This window comes from Stenella coeruleoalba (assembly GCF_951394435.1).
Source record: "Stenella coeruleoalba genome assembly, chromosome: X".
NCBI classification, from domain to species: domain Eukaryota; kingdom Metazoa; phylum Chordata; class Mammalia; order Artiodactyla; family Delphinidae; genus Stenella; species Stenella coeruleoalba.
The window spans coordinates 67,870,008-67,884,304 of NC_137152.1; the positions used below are offsets into that span (position 1 = coordinate 67,870,008).

The 14,297-nt window shown below is 37.6% G+C and overlaps 1 protein-coding gene across 1 annotated transcript in view; it reads right to left on the reverse strand.

The window, feature by feature from the left end:
* The window catches only part of POF1B (POF1B actin binding protein), a gene marked incomplete at both ends in the record, with an annotated part of 100,388 nt that extends 86,752 nt beyond the window's left edge, over positions 1–13,636 (reverse strand). Inside the window, one exon of the mRNA XM_079910980.1 lies at positions 13,352–13,636. Within this exon, the coding sequence (XP_079767106.1) occupies positions 13,352–13,636 (285 nt within the window). The remainder of the gene's footprint in view (positions 1–13,351) is intronic.
* Between the last annotated feature and the right edge of the window lie 661 nt (positions 13,637–14,297).

The window sequence follows — 14,297 nt, forward strand, 5'->3', positions numbered from 1 at the left end:
CAGCCTGAGAGGCTTGTCAGCTCACCCGCCGGGGCGGGCAGGGCTGGGAGTTGAGCCTCGGGCTTCGGTTGGAGCGCTGGGAGAGGACTGGGGTTGGCAACAAGAACACAGCCTGCAGGGGTTAGTGCACCACAGCTAGCTGGGAGGGAGTCTGGGGAAAAGTCTGGACTTGTCCAACAGGCAAGAGGCTTTTGCTTCCATCTTTGTTTCCTGGTGTGTGAGGAGAGGGGATTAAGAGCGCTGCTTAAAGGAACTCCAGAGAAGGGGCGTGAGCCGCTGCTAAAAGCGTGGACCCCAGAAATGGGCATGAGACGCTAAGGCTGCTGCTGCCACCACCAAGAAGCCTGTGTGCGAGCACAGGTTACTATCCACACCTCCCTTCTGGGGAACCTGTGCAGCCCGCCACTGCCAGGGTCCCTGGATCCAGGGACAACTCCCCCGGGAGAACGCACGGTGCACCTCAGGCTGCTGTGACGTCATGCCGGCCTCTGCCGCCGCAGGCTCGCCCCGCACTCCGTGCCCCTCCCTCCCCCTGGCCGGAGTGAGCCAGAGCCCCCGAATCAGCGGCTCCTTTAACCCCATCCAGTCTAAGCGAAGAACAGACGCCTACGTGGCGACCTACACGTAGAGGCGGGGCCAAATCCAAAACTGAGCCCCTGGGAGCTGTGCAAACAAACAAGAGAAAGGGAAATCTCTCCCAGCAGCCTCAGAAGCAGCGGACTAAAACACCACACTAAACTTGATGTACCCTGCATTGGTGGAGTACATGCATACATAACGAATCATTCCAAATTGAGAAGGTGGACTTTGAGAGAAAGATTTCTGATTTTTTCCCCTTTTCCTCTTTTTGTGAGTGTGTATGTGTATGCTTCTGTGTGAGATTTTGTCTGTATAGCTTTGCTTCCACCTTTTGTCCTAGGGTTCTATCCGTCCGTGTTTTGTTTGTTTGTTTTTTAATATTTTTTTTCCTTAATAATTATTTTTTCTATTTTAATAACTTTATTACATTTTATCTTACGTTATTTTATTTTATCTTCTTTCTTTTTTTCCTTCCCTCCCTCCTTCTTCCCTTCCTTTCCCCCTCCCTCCCTCCCTCCTTTCTTTCTTACTACTTCTACTCATTCTTTCATTTTACTTTTTCTCCCTTTTATTCTGAGCCGAGTGGATGAAAGGCTCTTGGTGCTGCAGCCAGGAGTCAATGCTGTGCCTCTGAGGTGGGAGAGCCAACTTCAGGACACTGGTCCACAAGAGACATCCCAGCTCCACACAATAACAAACGGCGAAAGCTCCCAGAGATCTCCACCTCAACACCAGCACCCAGCTTCACTTAACAACCAGCAAGCTACAGTGCTGGACATACTATGCCAAAAAACTAGCAAGACAGGAACACAACCCCACCCATTAGCAAAGAGGCTGCCTAAAATCATAATAAGTCCACAGACACCCCAAAACCCACCAACAGATGTGGACCTGCCCACCAGAAAGAGAAGATCCAGCCTCATCCACAAGAACACAGGCACTAGTCCCCTCCACCATGAAGCCTACACAACCCACTGAACGAACTTTAGCCACTGGGGACAGACACCAAAAACAATGGGAACTACGAACCTGCAGCCTGTGAAAAGGAGACCCCAAACACAGTAAGATAAGCAAAATGAGAAGACAGAAAAACACACAGCTGATGAAGGAGCAAGATAAAAACCCACCAGACCTAACAAATGAAGATGAAATAGGCAGTCTACCTGAAAAAGAATTCAGAATAATAATAGTAAAGATGATTCAAAATCTTGGAAATAGAATAGACAAAATGCAAGAAACATTTAACAAGGACCTAGAAGAACTAAAGATGAAACAAGCAACGATGAACAGCACAATAAATGAAATTAAAAATACTCTAGATGGGATCAAGAGCAGAATAACTGAGGCAGAAGAACAGATAAGTTCTTATTCCACAGATAAAATAGTGGAAATAACTACTGCAGAGCAGAATAAACAAAAATGAATGAAAAGAACTGAGGACAAGTCTCAGAGACCTCTGGGACAACATTAAATGCACCAACATTTGAATTATAGGGATTCCAGAAGAACAAGAGAAAAAGGGACTGAGAAAATATTTGAAGAGATTATAGTTGAAGAGATTATAGTTGAAAACTTCCCTAATATGGGAAAGGAAAGAGTTAATCAAGTCCAGGAAGCACAGAGAGTCCCATACAGGTTAAATCCAAGGAGAAATACACCAAGACACATATTAATCAAACTGTCAAAAATTAAATACAAAGAAAACATATTAAAAGCAGCAAGGGAAAAACAACAAATAACACACGAAGGAATCCCCATAAGGTTAACAGCTGATCTTTCAGCAGAAACTCTACAAGCCAGAAGGGACTGGCAGGACATATTTAAAGTGATGAAGGAGAAGAACCTGCAACCAAGATTACTCTACATAGCAAGGATCTCATTCAGATCTGATGGTGAAATTAAAACCTTTACAGACAAGCAAATGTTGAGAGAGTTCAGCACCACCAAACCAGCTTTACAACAACTGCTAAAGAAACTTTTCTAGGCAAGAAACACAAGAGAAGGAAAAGAGCTACAATAATGAACCCAAAACAATTAGGAAAATGGGAATAGGAATATACATGTTGATAATTACCTTAAATGTAAGTGGACTAAATGCTCCCAGCAAAAGACAGGATCAGCTGAATGGATACAAAAACAAGACCATATATATGCTGTCTACAAGGGACCAACTTCAGACCTAGAGACACATACAGACTGAAAGTAAGGGGATGGAAAAAGATATTTCATGCAATTGGAAACCAAAGAAAGCTGGAGTAGCTATTCTCATATCAGACAAAATAGACTTTAAAATAAAGACTATTAGAAGAGACAACATAGGACACTACATAATGATCAAGGGATCAATCCAAGAAGATATAACAATTGTAAATATTTATGCACCCAACACAGGAGCACCTCAATACATAAGGCACATACTAACAGCCATAAAAGGGCAAATCGGCAGTAACACATCCATAGTAGGGGACTTTAACACCCCACTTTCACCAATGGACAGATCATCCAAAATGAAAATAAATAATGAAACACAAGCTTTAAATGATACATTAAACAAGATGGACTCGATTGATATTTAAAGGACACTCCATCCAAAAATAAGAGAATACACATTTTTTTCAAGTGCTCATGGAACATTCTCCAGGATAGATCATATCTTGGGTCACAAGTCAACCCTTGGTAAATTTAAGAAAATTGAAATTGTTTCAAGTATCATTTCCGACAACAAAGCTATGAGACTAGATATCAATTAAAGGAAAAGATCTGTAAAAAAATACAAACTCATGGAGGCTAAACAATACACTACTTAATAACGAAGTGGTCACTGAAGAAATCAAAGAGGAAATAAAAAAATACCTAGAAAGAAATGAAAATGGAGACACGATGACCCCAAATCTATGTGATGCAGCAAAAGAAGTTCTAAGAAGGAAGTTTATAGCAATGCAATCCTACCTTAAGAAACAGGAAACAACTCGAATAAACAACCTAACCTTGCACCTAAAATAATTAGAGAAAGAAGAACAAAAAAAACCCAAAGTTAGCTGAAGGAAAGAAATCATAAAAATAAGATCAGAAATGAAATGAAGGAAATGACAGCAAAGATCAATAAAACTAAATGCTGGTACTTGGAAAAGATAAACAAAACTGATAAACCATTAGCCAGACTCATCAAGAAAAAAAGGGAGAAGACTCAAATCAATAGCATTAGAAATGAAAAAGGAGAAGTAACAACTGACACTGCAAAAATACAAAACATCATGAGAGATTACTACAAGCAATTCTATGCCAATAAAATGGACAACCTGGAAGAAATGGACAAATTCTTAGAAATGCACAACCTGCCAAGACTGAATCAGGAAGAAATAGAAAATATGAACAGACAAATCACAAGCACTGAAATGAAACTGTGATTAAAAATCTTCCAACAAACAAAAGCCCAGGATCAGATGGCTTCACAGGCTAATTCTATCAAATATTTAGAAAAGAGCTAACAACTACCCTTCTCAAACTCTTCCAAAATATAGCAGAGGGCAGAACACTCCCAAACTCATTCTATGAGACCACCATCACCTTGATACCAAAACCAGACAAGGATGTCACAGAGAAAGAAAACTACAAGCTAATATCACTGATAAACATAGATGCAAAAATCCTCAACAAAATACTAGCAAACAGAATCCAACAGCACATTAAAAGGATCATACACCATGATCAAGTGGGGTTTATTCCAGGAATGCAAGGATTCTTCAATATATGCAAAATAATCAATGTTATAAACTATATTAAAAAAGTGGAGGAGAAAAACCATATGATCATCTCAATAGATGCAGAGAAAGTTTTCGACAAAATTCAACACCCATTTATGATAAAATCCCTGTGGAAAGTAGGCATACAGGGAACTTTCCTCAGAATAATAAAGGCCATATATGACAAATCCCCAGCCAACATTGTCCTCAATGGTGAAAAACTGAAAGCATTTCCACTAAGATCAGGAACAAGACAAGGTTGCCCACTCTCACCACTGTTATTCAACATAGTTTTGGAAGTTTTATCCACAGCAATCAGGGAATAAAAGGAAATAAAAGGAATCCAAATCGGAAAGGAAGTAAAGCTGTCACTGTTTGCAGATGACATGATACTATACATAGAGAATCCTAAACATGCTACCAGAAAACTACTAGAGCTAATCAATAAATTTGGTAAATTGGCAGGACACAAAATTAATGCACAGAAATCTCTGGCATTCCTATACACTAATGATGAAACATCTGAAAGTGAAATCAAGAAAACGCTCCCATTTACCATTGCAACAAAAAGAATAAAATATCTAGGAATAAACCTACCTAAGGAGACAAAAGACCTGTATGTAGAAAATTATAAGACACTGATGAAAGAAATTAAAGATGATACAAATAGATGGAGAGATATACCATGTTCTTAGATTGGAAGAATCAACATTGTGAAAATGACTCTACTACCCAAAGCAATGTACAGATTTAATGCAATCCCTATCCAGCTACCACTGACATTTTTCAAAGAATTAGAACAAAAAATTTCACAATTTGTATGGAAACACAAAAGACTCCGAATAGCCAAAGCAATGTTGAGAACGAAAAACGGAACAGGAGGAATCAGTCTCCCTGACTTCAGACAATACTACAAAGCTACAGTAATCATGACAGTATGGTACTGGCACAAAAACAGAAATATAGATCAATGTAAGAGGATAGAAAGCCCAGAGATAAACCCATGCACATATGGACACCTTATCTTTGATAAAGGAGGCAGGAATGTATAGTGGATAAAGGACAGCCTCTTCAATAAGTGGTGCTGGGAAAACTGGACAGGTACATGTAAAAGTATGAGATTAGATCACTCCCTAACACCTTACACAAAAATAAACTCAAAATGGATTAAAGACCTAAATGTAAGGCCAGAAACTATCAAACTCTTAGAGGAAAACATAGGTAAAACACTCTAAGACATAAATCACAGCAAGATCCTTTTTGACCCACCCCCTAGAGAAATGGAAATAAAAACAAAAATAAACAAATGAGGCCTAATTAAACTTCAAAGCTTTTGCACAGCAAAGGAAACCACAAACAAGACCAAAAGACAGCCCTCAGAATGGGAGAAAATATTTGCAAATGAAGCAACTGACAAAGAATTAATCTCCAAAATTTATAAACAGCTCATGCAGCTCAATAACAAAAAAAACAAACAACCCAATCCAATGGGCAGAAGACCTAAATAGACATTTCGCCAAAGAAGATATACAGACTGCCAACAAACACATTAAAAAATGCTCAACTTCATTAATCATTAGAGAAATGCAAATCAAAACTACAATGAGGTATCATCTCACCAGTCAGAATGGCCATCATCAAAAAATCTAGAAACAATAAATGCTGAAGAGGGTGTGGAGGAAAGGGAACCATCTTGCACTGTTGGTTAGAATGTAAATTGATACAGCCACTATGGAGAACAGTATGGAGGTTCCTTAAAAAACTACAAATAGAACTACCATATGACCCAGCAATCCCACTACTGGGCATATACCCTGAGAATACCATAATTTAAAGAGTCATGTACCAAAATGTTCATTGCAGCTCTATTTACAATAGCCTGGAGATGGAAACAACCTACGTGTCCATCATCGGATGAATGGATAAAGAAGATGTGGCACATATATACAGTGGAATATTACTCAGCCATAAAAAGAAACGAAATTGAGCGGTTTGTAATTAGATGGATAGACCTGGAGTCTGTCATACAGAGTGAAGTAAGCCAGAAAGAGAAAGACAAATACCATATGCTAACACATATATATGGAATTTAAGAAAAAAAAATGTCATGAAAAACCTAGGGGTAAGACAGGAATAAATACACAGACCTACTAGAGAATGGACTTGAGGATACGTGGAGGGGGAAGGGTAAGCTGTGACAAAGTGAGAGAGTGGCATGGACACTACCAAACCTAAAATAGATAGCTAGTGGGAAACAGCCACATAACACAGGGAGATAAGCTCGGCGCTTTGAGACCACCTGAATGGGTGGGATAGGGAGGATGGGAGGGAAGGAGACGCAAGAGGGAAGAGATTTGGGAACATTTTTATATGTATAACTGATTCACTTTGTTATAAAGCAGAAACTAACAACAAAATAAAGATACTTGAGCATAAGTGGATTTTGGTGTCCGGAGCAGAGGTCCAAGTATCAATCCTCCTCAGATAGCAAAGGATGACTATACCTGCATACATACAGAAAAATATTTCATTCAGCTCTTTTCAAAAATTTTATGAATTTAATTCTTCTTCTACTGAAATTGTCATTCTAAACTTGTACTTTGAAAGTTTGTGGCTTCCTTTTTTGTTTCATTCCTATGTTTCCGTTAAAGCTGACCCTGTACTTTGGCAGCCCTTTGATCGCACATTTGCACCACCATGAATTTCTTTGAATTGTAATGATCTTAGAGGTAGTTCTATACGTAAATGAGTAGCTTGAATATATAGATCTGTAGTGTCCAGTAGAACTCTCTGCAGTGGTGGAAATGCCCTGTATCTGTGCCGTACAGTTCAGTAGTCACTAGCCACATGTGGCTGTTGAGCACTTAAAATGTGGCTATTGCAGCTGAGGAACTGAATAATTAGTTTTATTGGATTTGAATTAATTTAAATGTTAATGTAATTAACCACATACTACCCTACTGGAAGTGTAGCTCTAGAGGAAGTATTAAGTGCATTAGGTAAGAGGCAGACTGCAAGCAAGCTTTAATGTCAGCATCACTACATTTTAAAAAGGAAAAAACAACACACACACTAAAAAAAACTTCATTTCAAATATTGAGGTTCAAGTTCAAAGACTCTAAGAGCATGGGAACTTCCAAATTACTCTTTCTAAAGGATATTTATGCCAGTAAACATTATAAATACATCCCTGCTGCTCCAGTCTTTTGATCATATACCATGTTTCAGAAAATTGCTTTAATGGTTTTCCTTGTTAGTCTTTCTTAGCTAGTAGAGCCCTAATAAGCCTTTCAAGCATATGTGTTTACCTAATCTTCCCAGTGTCAAAGGAACCCTTACTTTATAGTCTATTCATTTAGTTTATTACCATAGTTTGTGCAGCTATCAGCTTTTGTTGGCTATATTTTTATAAATCAATAATACAAACAGAAAGAATTATCCAGTGCTAACTCTGTGCTGGACACTTCACATGTTATCTCAATACTCACTACAACTCTGAAGGAAGGTATTATTGTCCCCACTTTACAAATGAGGACACTAGGTCATGAGAGGTCAAGTCATTTATTCTGGGTAATACAACATTAACATGATGTGTCAGGCACTGTGCTGTGTAATTTTCACCGTATATTATCGCATTTGACTCTAGTAACAATCCTATGACTTAGGTGTTATTATCACCCCATTTTATAGATGAGGCAACTGAAGCATATAGCTAGCAAGTCCCTGAACCAGGAATTAAACCAAAGAAGTTTAAAACCTAAGCTTACACTATTAGCCACTACACTTGACTGTTTCATAGTTCAGTTCTCCCCAAGTCTACCTCATCAATGCACATTTATTATTTGTAGTTCTCTCTGGGACACTACACATAGATTCATTTGCATGGGCACTTTCTCCACACAATGTTCTCTGTGACTGATCTTTAGGCTCTACGTAATATGAACATTTTCAGTCAATACCTATTGGCTTTCATTTTCCTATTGATAGCTCTGATCAAAGAGTTCAAGACCTCGGTGCAATATGTAAGGGAGAGACAGCAAGACTGCTGGGAACGAGAATTAGGTAATAGAAAAGATTACATGCATAGTACAGGACTTTGTTCTTTAAATATTTGGAATCTTGTTGAAATAAACATGGCACTCTTTCATGTTGCCTAATTTGAATTTTAAAACTTTACTTAAAAACTAATACATAATATAATGTTCCAAGAAGGAAAACCATGGGAGCCTTCTATACGCTTCTGTCAGTTTTAATGACTATGAGAATCACTGAAAGTAATAAGAGTGACTTAGGAAAAGGCTAGGCTGAATAGTTTCAAAAGAAGCAGTATCTTTAAAAACCACCTGAAATTTATGCTGACAGAATTTGCCAAGGCAAACGGCCATTTAAATAGGCCATTTAAATAAATTTTCGGAATAGTTTGGGAGATGCTTTTGTTAGAAACTGTCAAAGACAGTAACATGGTTAAACACTTGCCTTAGGTTATTGTTGAGATGCTGTTCTGAACTTTGTACATGAAGAAACATGTAAATTATAATGACCTCTGTTTATATGAAACAAACACTTCCTTAATTTAGGATAAAATCTGTGATTCTGTTCTCATGTAAAGAAAGCAATAGAATGTAATAGTAATAGAACTCCTTCCACTCATCCCTTCCCTCCAAGGAAAATCTCTCATTTAAGAGACCCATTTCTGGATTCTTTCTTTTCTTGAAGGCAACTAGGAGAGAAAATAAAGTATACAGTCCCTTTGTAGCGCATGCTTTTTGACTTAATTTAAAAACTCAAAGTACATACGTTCCATTGGAAGCCAAAAAAGGATGGCTATTAAGATAGCTGCTGTTGTGAAGAAAAAGTTAGCTCAAATATACCTGTTTAGAAAGGTTTTCACTTTTAAGTAGGGTTTAAGAGCATGGCAAACTTGCAGTTATTTTACCAAGAATTGTCAAGAAAAAAAATTTGGATCACAACAGTTAAAGGAAAAGTTCACCTCCCTCCCCTTTGCCCCCACCACCTTTCTCTCTCTCTCTCTCTCTCTCTCTCTCTCTCTCTCTCTCTCTCACACACACACACACACACACACACACACACACACACAATGATAGCTCATGAGTGCCATTGACTCAAAACAGGCCTAGCAATTTATCAGACCTCCCTTAAACAAGAGACAATTGGCAAGGACATTTTCACCCAGCAATTACTTGCACTCAATTTCTATAGCTTCATTTAATTGTAAGTACAAAAGGGATGACCAAAGCTGAAAACTGGGCCTCTTTATCCTTTAACCTCATTGCTTTCTCAGGCAACCTACTTCCCTGAATAATCATTCACTTTAGTGACCACTCCTTTGAACAACAATTTTTCAAAGCAACACACCCATCCCCACAGAACAGGAAAATTTTATGATAGTGTATATAAATCCTGGCACAGTAAGGGAACTAGCCACTATCTCTGTAACCAAAGAAAAAGGAAAAAAGTCATGTAAACAAAGAAAAGCCCAAGCTGGGTAATTATTGAGAGCAGAGGCCATTCATAAACTCACTCACATTCTCCCCTGGGCTGCTTTCTGGAGCTAAATTTGGTTGCAAGTTTCAAATTTAAGAAAATGGTAATCCATAAAACACAATCTCTAAGAGATCCCTTCTTGCACCAAAATGTTTTATTCAATAAAATATTGATGGCAAAAGCACAAAATTATATTTTAAAATGAAATCTAAACATATAGGACACCTACAGATCAGGTCGTGTATATCTGTCCTCAATATGAACTCTCCCTGGATAAGCAAATGGTATTTATCCAGATAATCATGGTGCTTCTTATATAATAGGCACTTAATAAATATGTGTTCAATTAATGAATGGTATTAAAAATATTTTATTTTGATCAATTTCTCTCTCTCACAACAGAACTCTTCTGTATATGTGGAAAATATCTTGAACTTCATAAAAAACTAAAATTAATGGAAGAGAAATACATACGTTCAATGCATATTAACATCAATGCTGTTCATCTGAGGCAGTGTTTCATTCTGAGTTAATGACGGTTGTTTAATATTTAGGCCTTTTAAAAGGTTGAGCCATAAGGTTTTTGTTTTCTTTAGTTTTATGTAGTTTCTAGAATTCCATTTATTTACAAGACTATATTCAGTTCTAAAATGCACATATGACCTTGATTACACCTGCTTTTGATTTTTTCCTGTTCATATGGATAAACTTAGTAATTTTAATTCTACCATCAATTTAGACAATTTCACCATACCTGGTTTCTATAGTCAGTTTTCTCTGAGAAACACTTTATCAGTCAGACAAAATAATAACTGAGGGAATCATAAAATATATCTGATAAATTTTAGACAAGAAGCAAAGCAACATTATATCTGGAGAAATTTAAAATATGTTTATGTCCATAAGCACTATTTTAGTGCACAAGAAAGGAAAAACGTGGGCCAAAAAGCCAGAAATAGAAAATACTAAAGTGCTGCAAAAAGCATTTGGTTAAATCCAAAATGTCTATTACATAAGCGAAAATTAAGATTCAGGAAGCAAAGCAGAGTGACATCAATTTCGGTTTCTCAAAGGGAACATATTTTACTACTGGCAATTATATATTTTTTTAATCTTAGGAATTCTTTTACTATCATCCAAACACAAAAATGCTAAAAACAATTCAAGTAAAAGTTTAATTGAATTCATGATAACTAACAATTGATTATAATACTTATCTTCCTAGCTGCCATGGTCACAAACTTTAGCATCAGAATAATTGCTATATACCAACTCAAAATGTCATTGAAACATGGCATATTAAGGAGAGAATTTTAAAGCATAAAACAAAAAGTGTTTTAAGTAATGTGTACTACTTGCTTGTGCTTGGCATGGTATATAATAAAGCTGCCACTACATTTTACTCATTTTGTTAACATGAAGGTAATTTCAGATCAATTTTAGGTTCTACTTTATATAATGCCATCCTGCCACTAAACAGGGAGAAAAGAAATAAAATAATAGACTAATAGTTTCCTAGTCACATTCTTTGTGGCAGCTATCTAAAAGTTTTCTTGCCAAATTATCTTTTAGTGGATTTATGAATGCCCATTGATATCGAACTCAGTTTGAAATTTTATAGTCAAATTTTCTTTCTAATTTCACTAAGAGAATGAAGATTCTTATTTTTTTTCCTTTACCACATATCTAGAAGTTCACCTCCCTCTTCCTTACCCAGCCCTTTTCTTTCTTTTCAATTATAAATCACTTCAGACTTCACAACACCCTCCATTCCAATTTCTTTTCCCTGTTTCTGAGGCCATACTTTCTGTCCCTAAGGCTCTTTATAAACTCCTTTGGGGAACTACATTTCAGGATAGAGCTAGTCTTGTGAGGATCACTTAGCAAATATCAGATAGAAAGGTGAGTCTCGTAAAAAGCTCAACCAGCTTGGTCCCAAGAATATTAAAAAGGAAAGTTGAACCATGGAGTATACAATAAAGTGTGACCCTAAAAGTTATTCTGTGGTCAATGTTTATAATTTGCCAAATTTAAGCTTTTTAAATTTTTATCTATTTATTTTTCTTTTACTAGAAGTTGATAAGAAAAGAGGTTAACGTATTTAAATAACTACGCCAGATAGGGTGATTTTAGCATTCGTATGATAATGATAACTGTTGTTTCAACTTCCCCATTGTTTTGGGGCTACTCAGGAACATAGGTGACACCCACTTTGTTGTTCATTAATATCACTGAATACTGGAATGTACATTTGCACTATTATTATCACAAACTAGTAGTTTTGACCTTTTATTTTTCTTCCCTTTGACTTCAATGCAGGTGGAGTTTTTCTCAAATAGGAAATTACTGACAGTGAATACTGGGTTTTTCTTCATATTTTTCCCTCAAATTAAGCTAGGAGTGAAATAAAACAGGAAAATTGTGGCCTTTGTAGTTGTTGGGTTACCTGTATCTTTTAAAACTTCTTTTTAAAATAGTTTCATTATATACTTTAGAAATATTGCTTCATATCCTAATTAAAATTATTGTTTTGGGAAAAATAATCCATTTTATTCCAGATCAGCATAACAATGCAACATAGGATATCATCCCGATGGTTGCTTTTTGAGCTTTTCACAGTACTACTTGTATCTTGAAACATAATTTTAGTTTGGACTGAAGTTTCCAGAAAGCTTAAAGACATGCAAATTTAATATAAAGAGAGTCAAAGATGAAAACAGACATAGAGCTGTTAATTTTGTATTGTCTTACAGTGTTCTTTCATACTCATTGGCAAGTTTATTAACACAGATACTGATGTTAAACTAACCCCTTTAAAAACAAATTTGTTTCATTTTAAAGGGTGTCTTAGACTTCCACAATTTTTAGCTTTCATGTAACAATTGCTTACATCTTGCCTTCCTCAATCTTATATTCACTCTTTCAATATTCCTTCTACTAATATTCATAAATTATCCACCTTGACTATGCAAGAACAAATGCATCATTTTCAAAAGATGAAACACATATGACAATTGAAATAGACATTGTGCCTGTCACTTATCCTGGAGTAGCATCCTATTTGCTAAACACAAATAATTGCTCGTCACTCCATACATGCCATTGCCCCTGCACCGCCATATTTGATACAAAAAAACCTGTTTACTTTTGATATGAAGTGAATCAGTGGGAACCTATTTTATAAAAATGATGGTATTCTAGTTGAGGATTGCTTTGTGGTAGGAGCAAAAGAATACCTCAGGTCATATATTCCAATCTAATTCAACAAAAAATGAACCATCCTATGCTCTAGTTAGATTATGAAAATCACTGGAACTCATAAACAAATGGCTACAAGAACTAGTAAATGAAAGAACAGCCAAGAGATGGAATTTGGGTGACCGTACATTGCGTATATAGCTGCAATCCAAGAGATAATATCCTGTAGAACAGAGCCAGAGAAGCAGAAAGAAAAGAAATGAGGTTCAAAAGCAAACAAAGGCAACAAAGATTTCCCTTTTCTGGCATAGCTGTCTTTGTGGTACCTGGGAACGGTCGCTCCAAAGCAAGCTTTGGTAGGAGGAGGCAGTTTTGAGAGGGGAGCACACTTCCCGTGAGCCGATGGGGTCCAAGGCCTCAACCACCTTGTTCATGGGCCCACTGTAGGTCCTCACTCGCTCATACACTACATTTTTTTCTGGAGGCTGCTGGGCTTGTCTTGACTGATGGTAGCAGCGGTAATGCTGGGGCTGGCACTGCAGCACTTCTGGGGATTGCTGAGTCCCACAGCTGCTGCTGCTCATCTCACTCCAATAGTTTGAGCTCATCATCTTCTCAGTGGTCACCAAGGTACTCCCCAGATGCTCTCCCTAAGGAACAAACAGAGAGAGATCATGAAAGAAAGGGGTAGGAAAGCAGGCAGGCAGGCACACGTTAGAAGCCTTTTATCAACCACCTCTGCCTATAGTGGTGCCAGGGAGAGATGGGAGTTACCTGAGCAACAGCAGAAGCAGGTCTGGCAGCTACAGAGGAGGCAGCAAATAAAGTAATTGAGTGCAAATGCAAAGTGGAACCACCCCGTGAGATTGCTCCAGGAAATAGTACTGCCACGCCCCTGAGGGGAGGAATCACTGGGTAGGTTTACCTGCCGGGAGAGGCCCTGCTTTGTTATGGAGATAGCTACTAGGCTGTCCAGTAGGGTAAGGAAGTCTGGAAAGAGCAGGAATGTGGAATTTCAGGGCTAAAGCCAGAGCTTCCAAATTCACAGTCTTGGAAATTCACTTGAACTGTAAATAGGCAAACAAAGACATGCCCATGCCAAAACTTACTGCAGAAAAAAGGTCACAAATATCACATGAAAGTGGCTTTCCCATGGTTCTTAAGCTTAGCAAAGGTAATTACAAACATGAGTATTATCATTCCAGAGTCCCAGACCAAAATAAGGGGTATTAGCCTAAGGACACATTAGTTTTCACAGATAAATCTGCATTC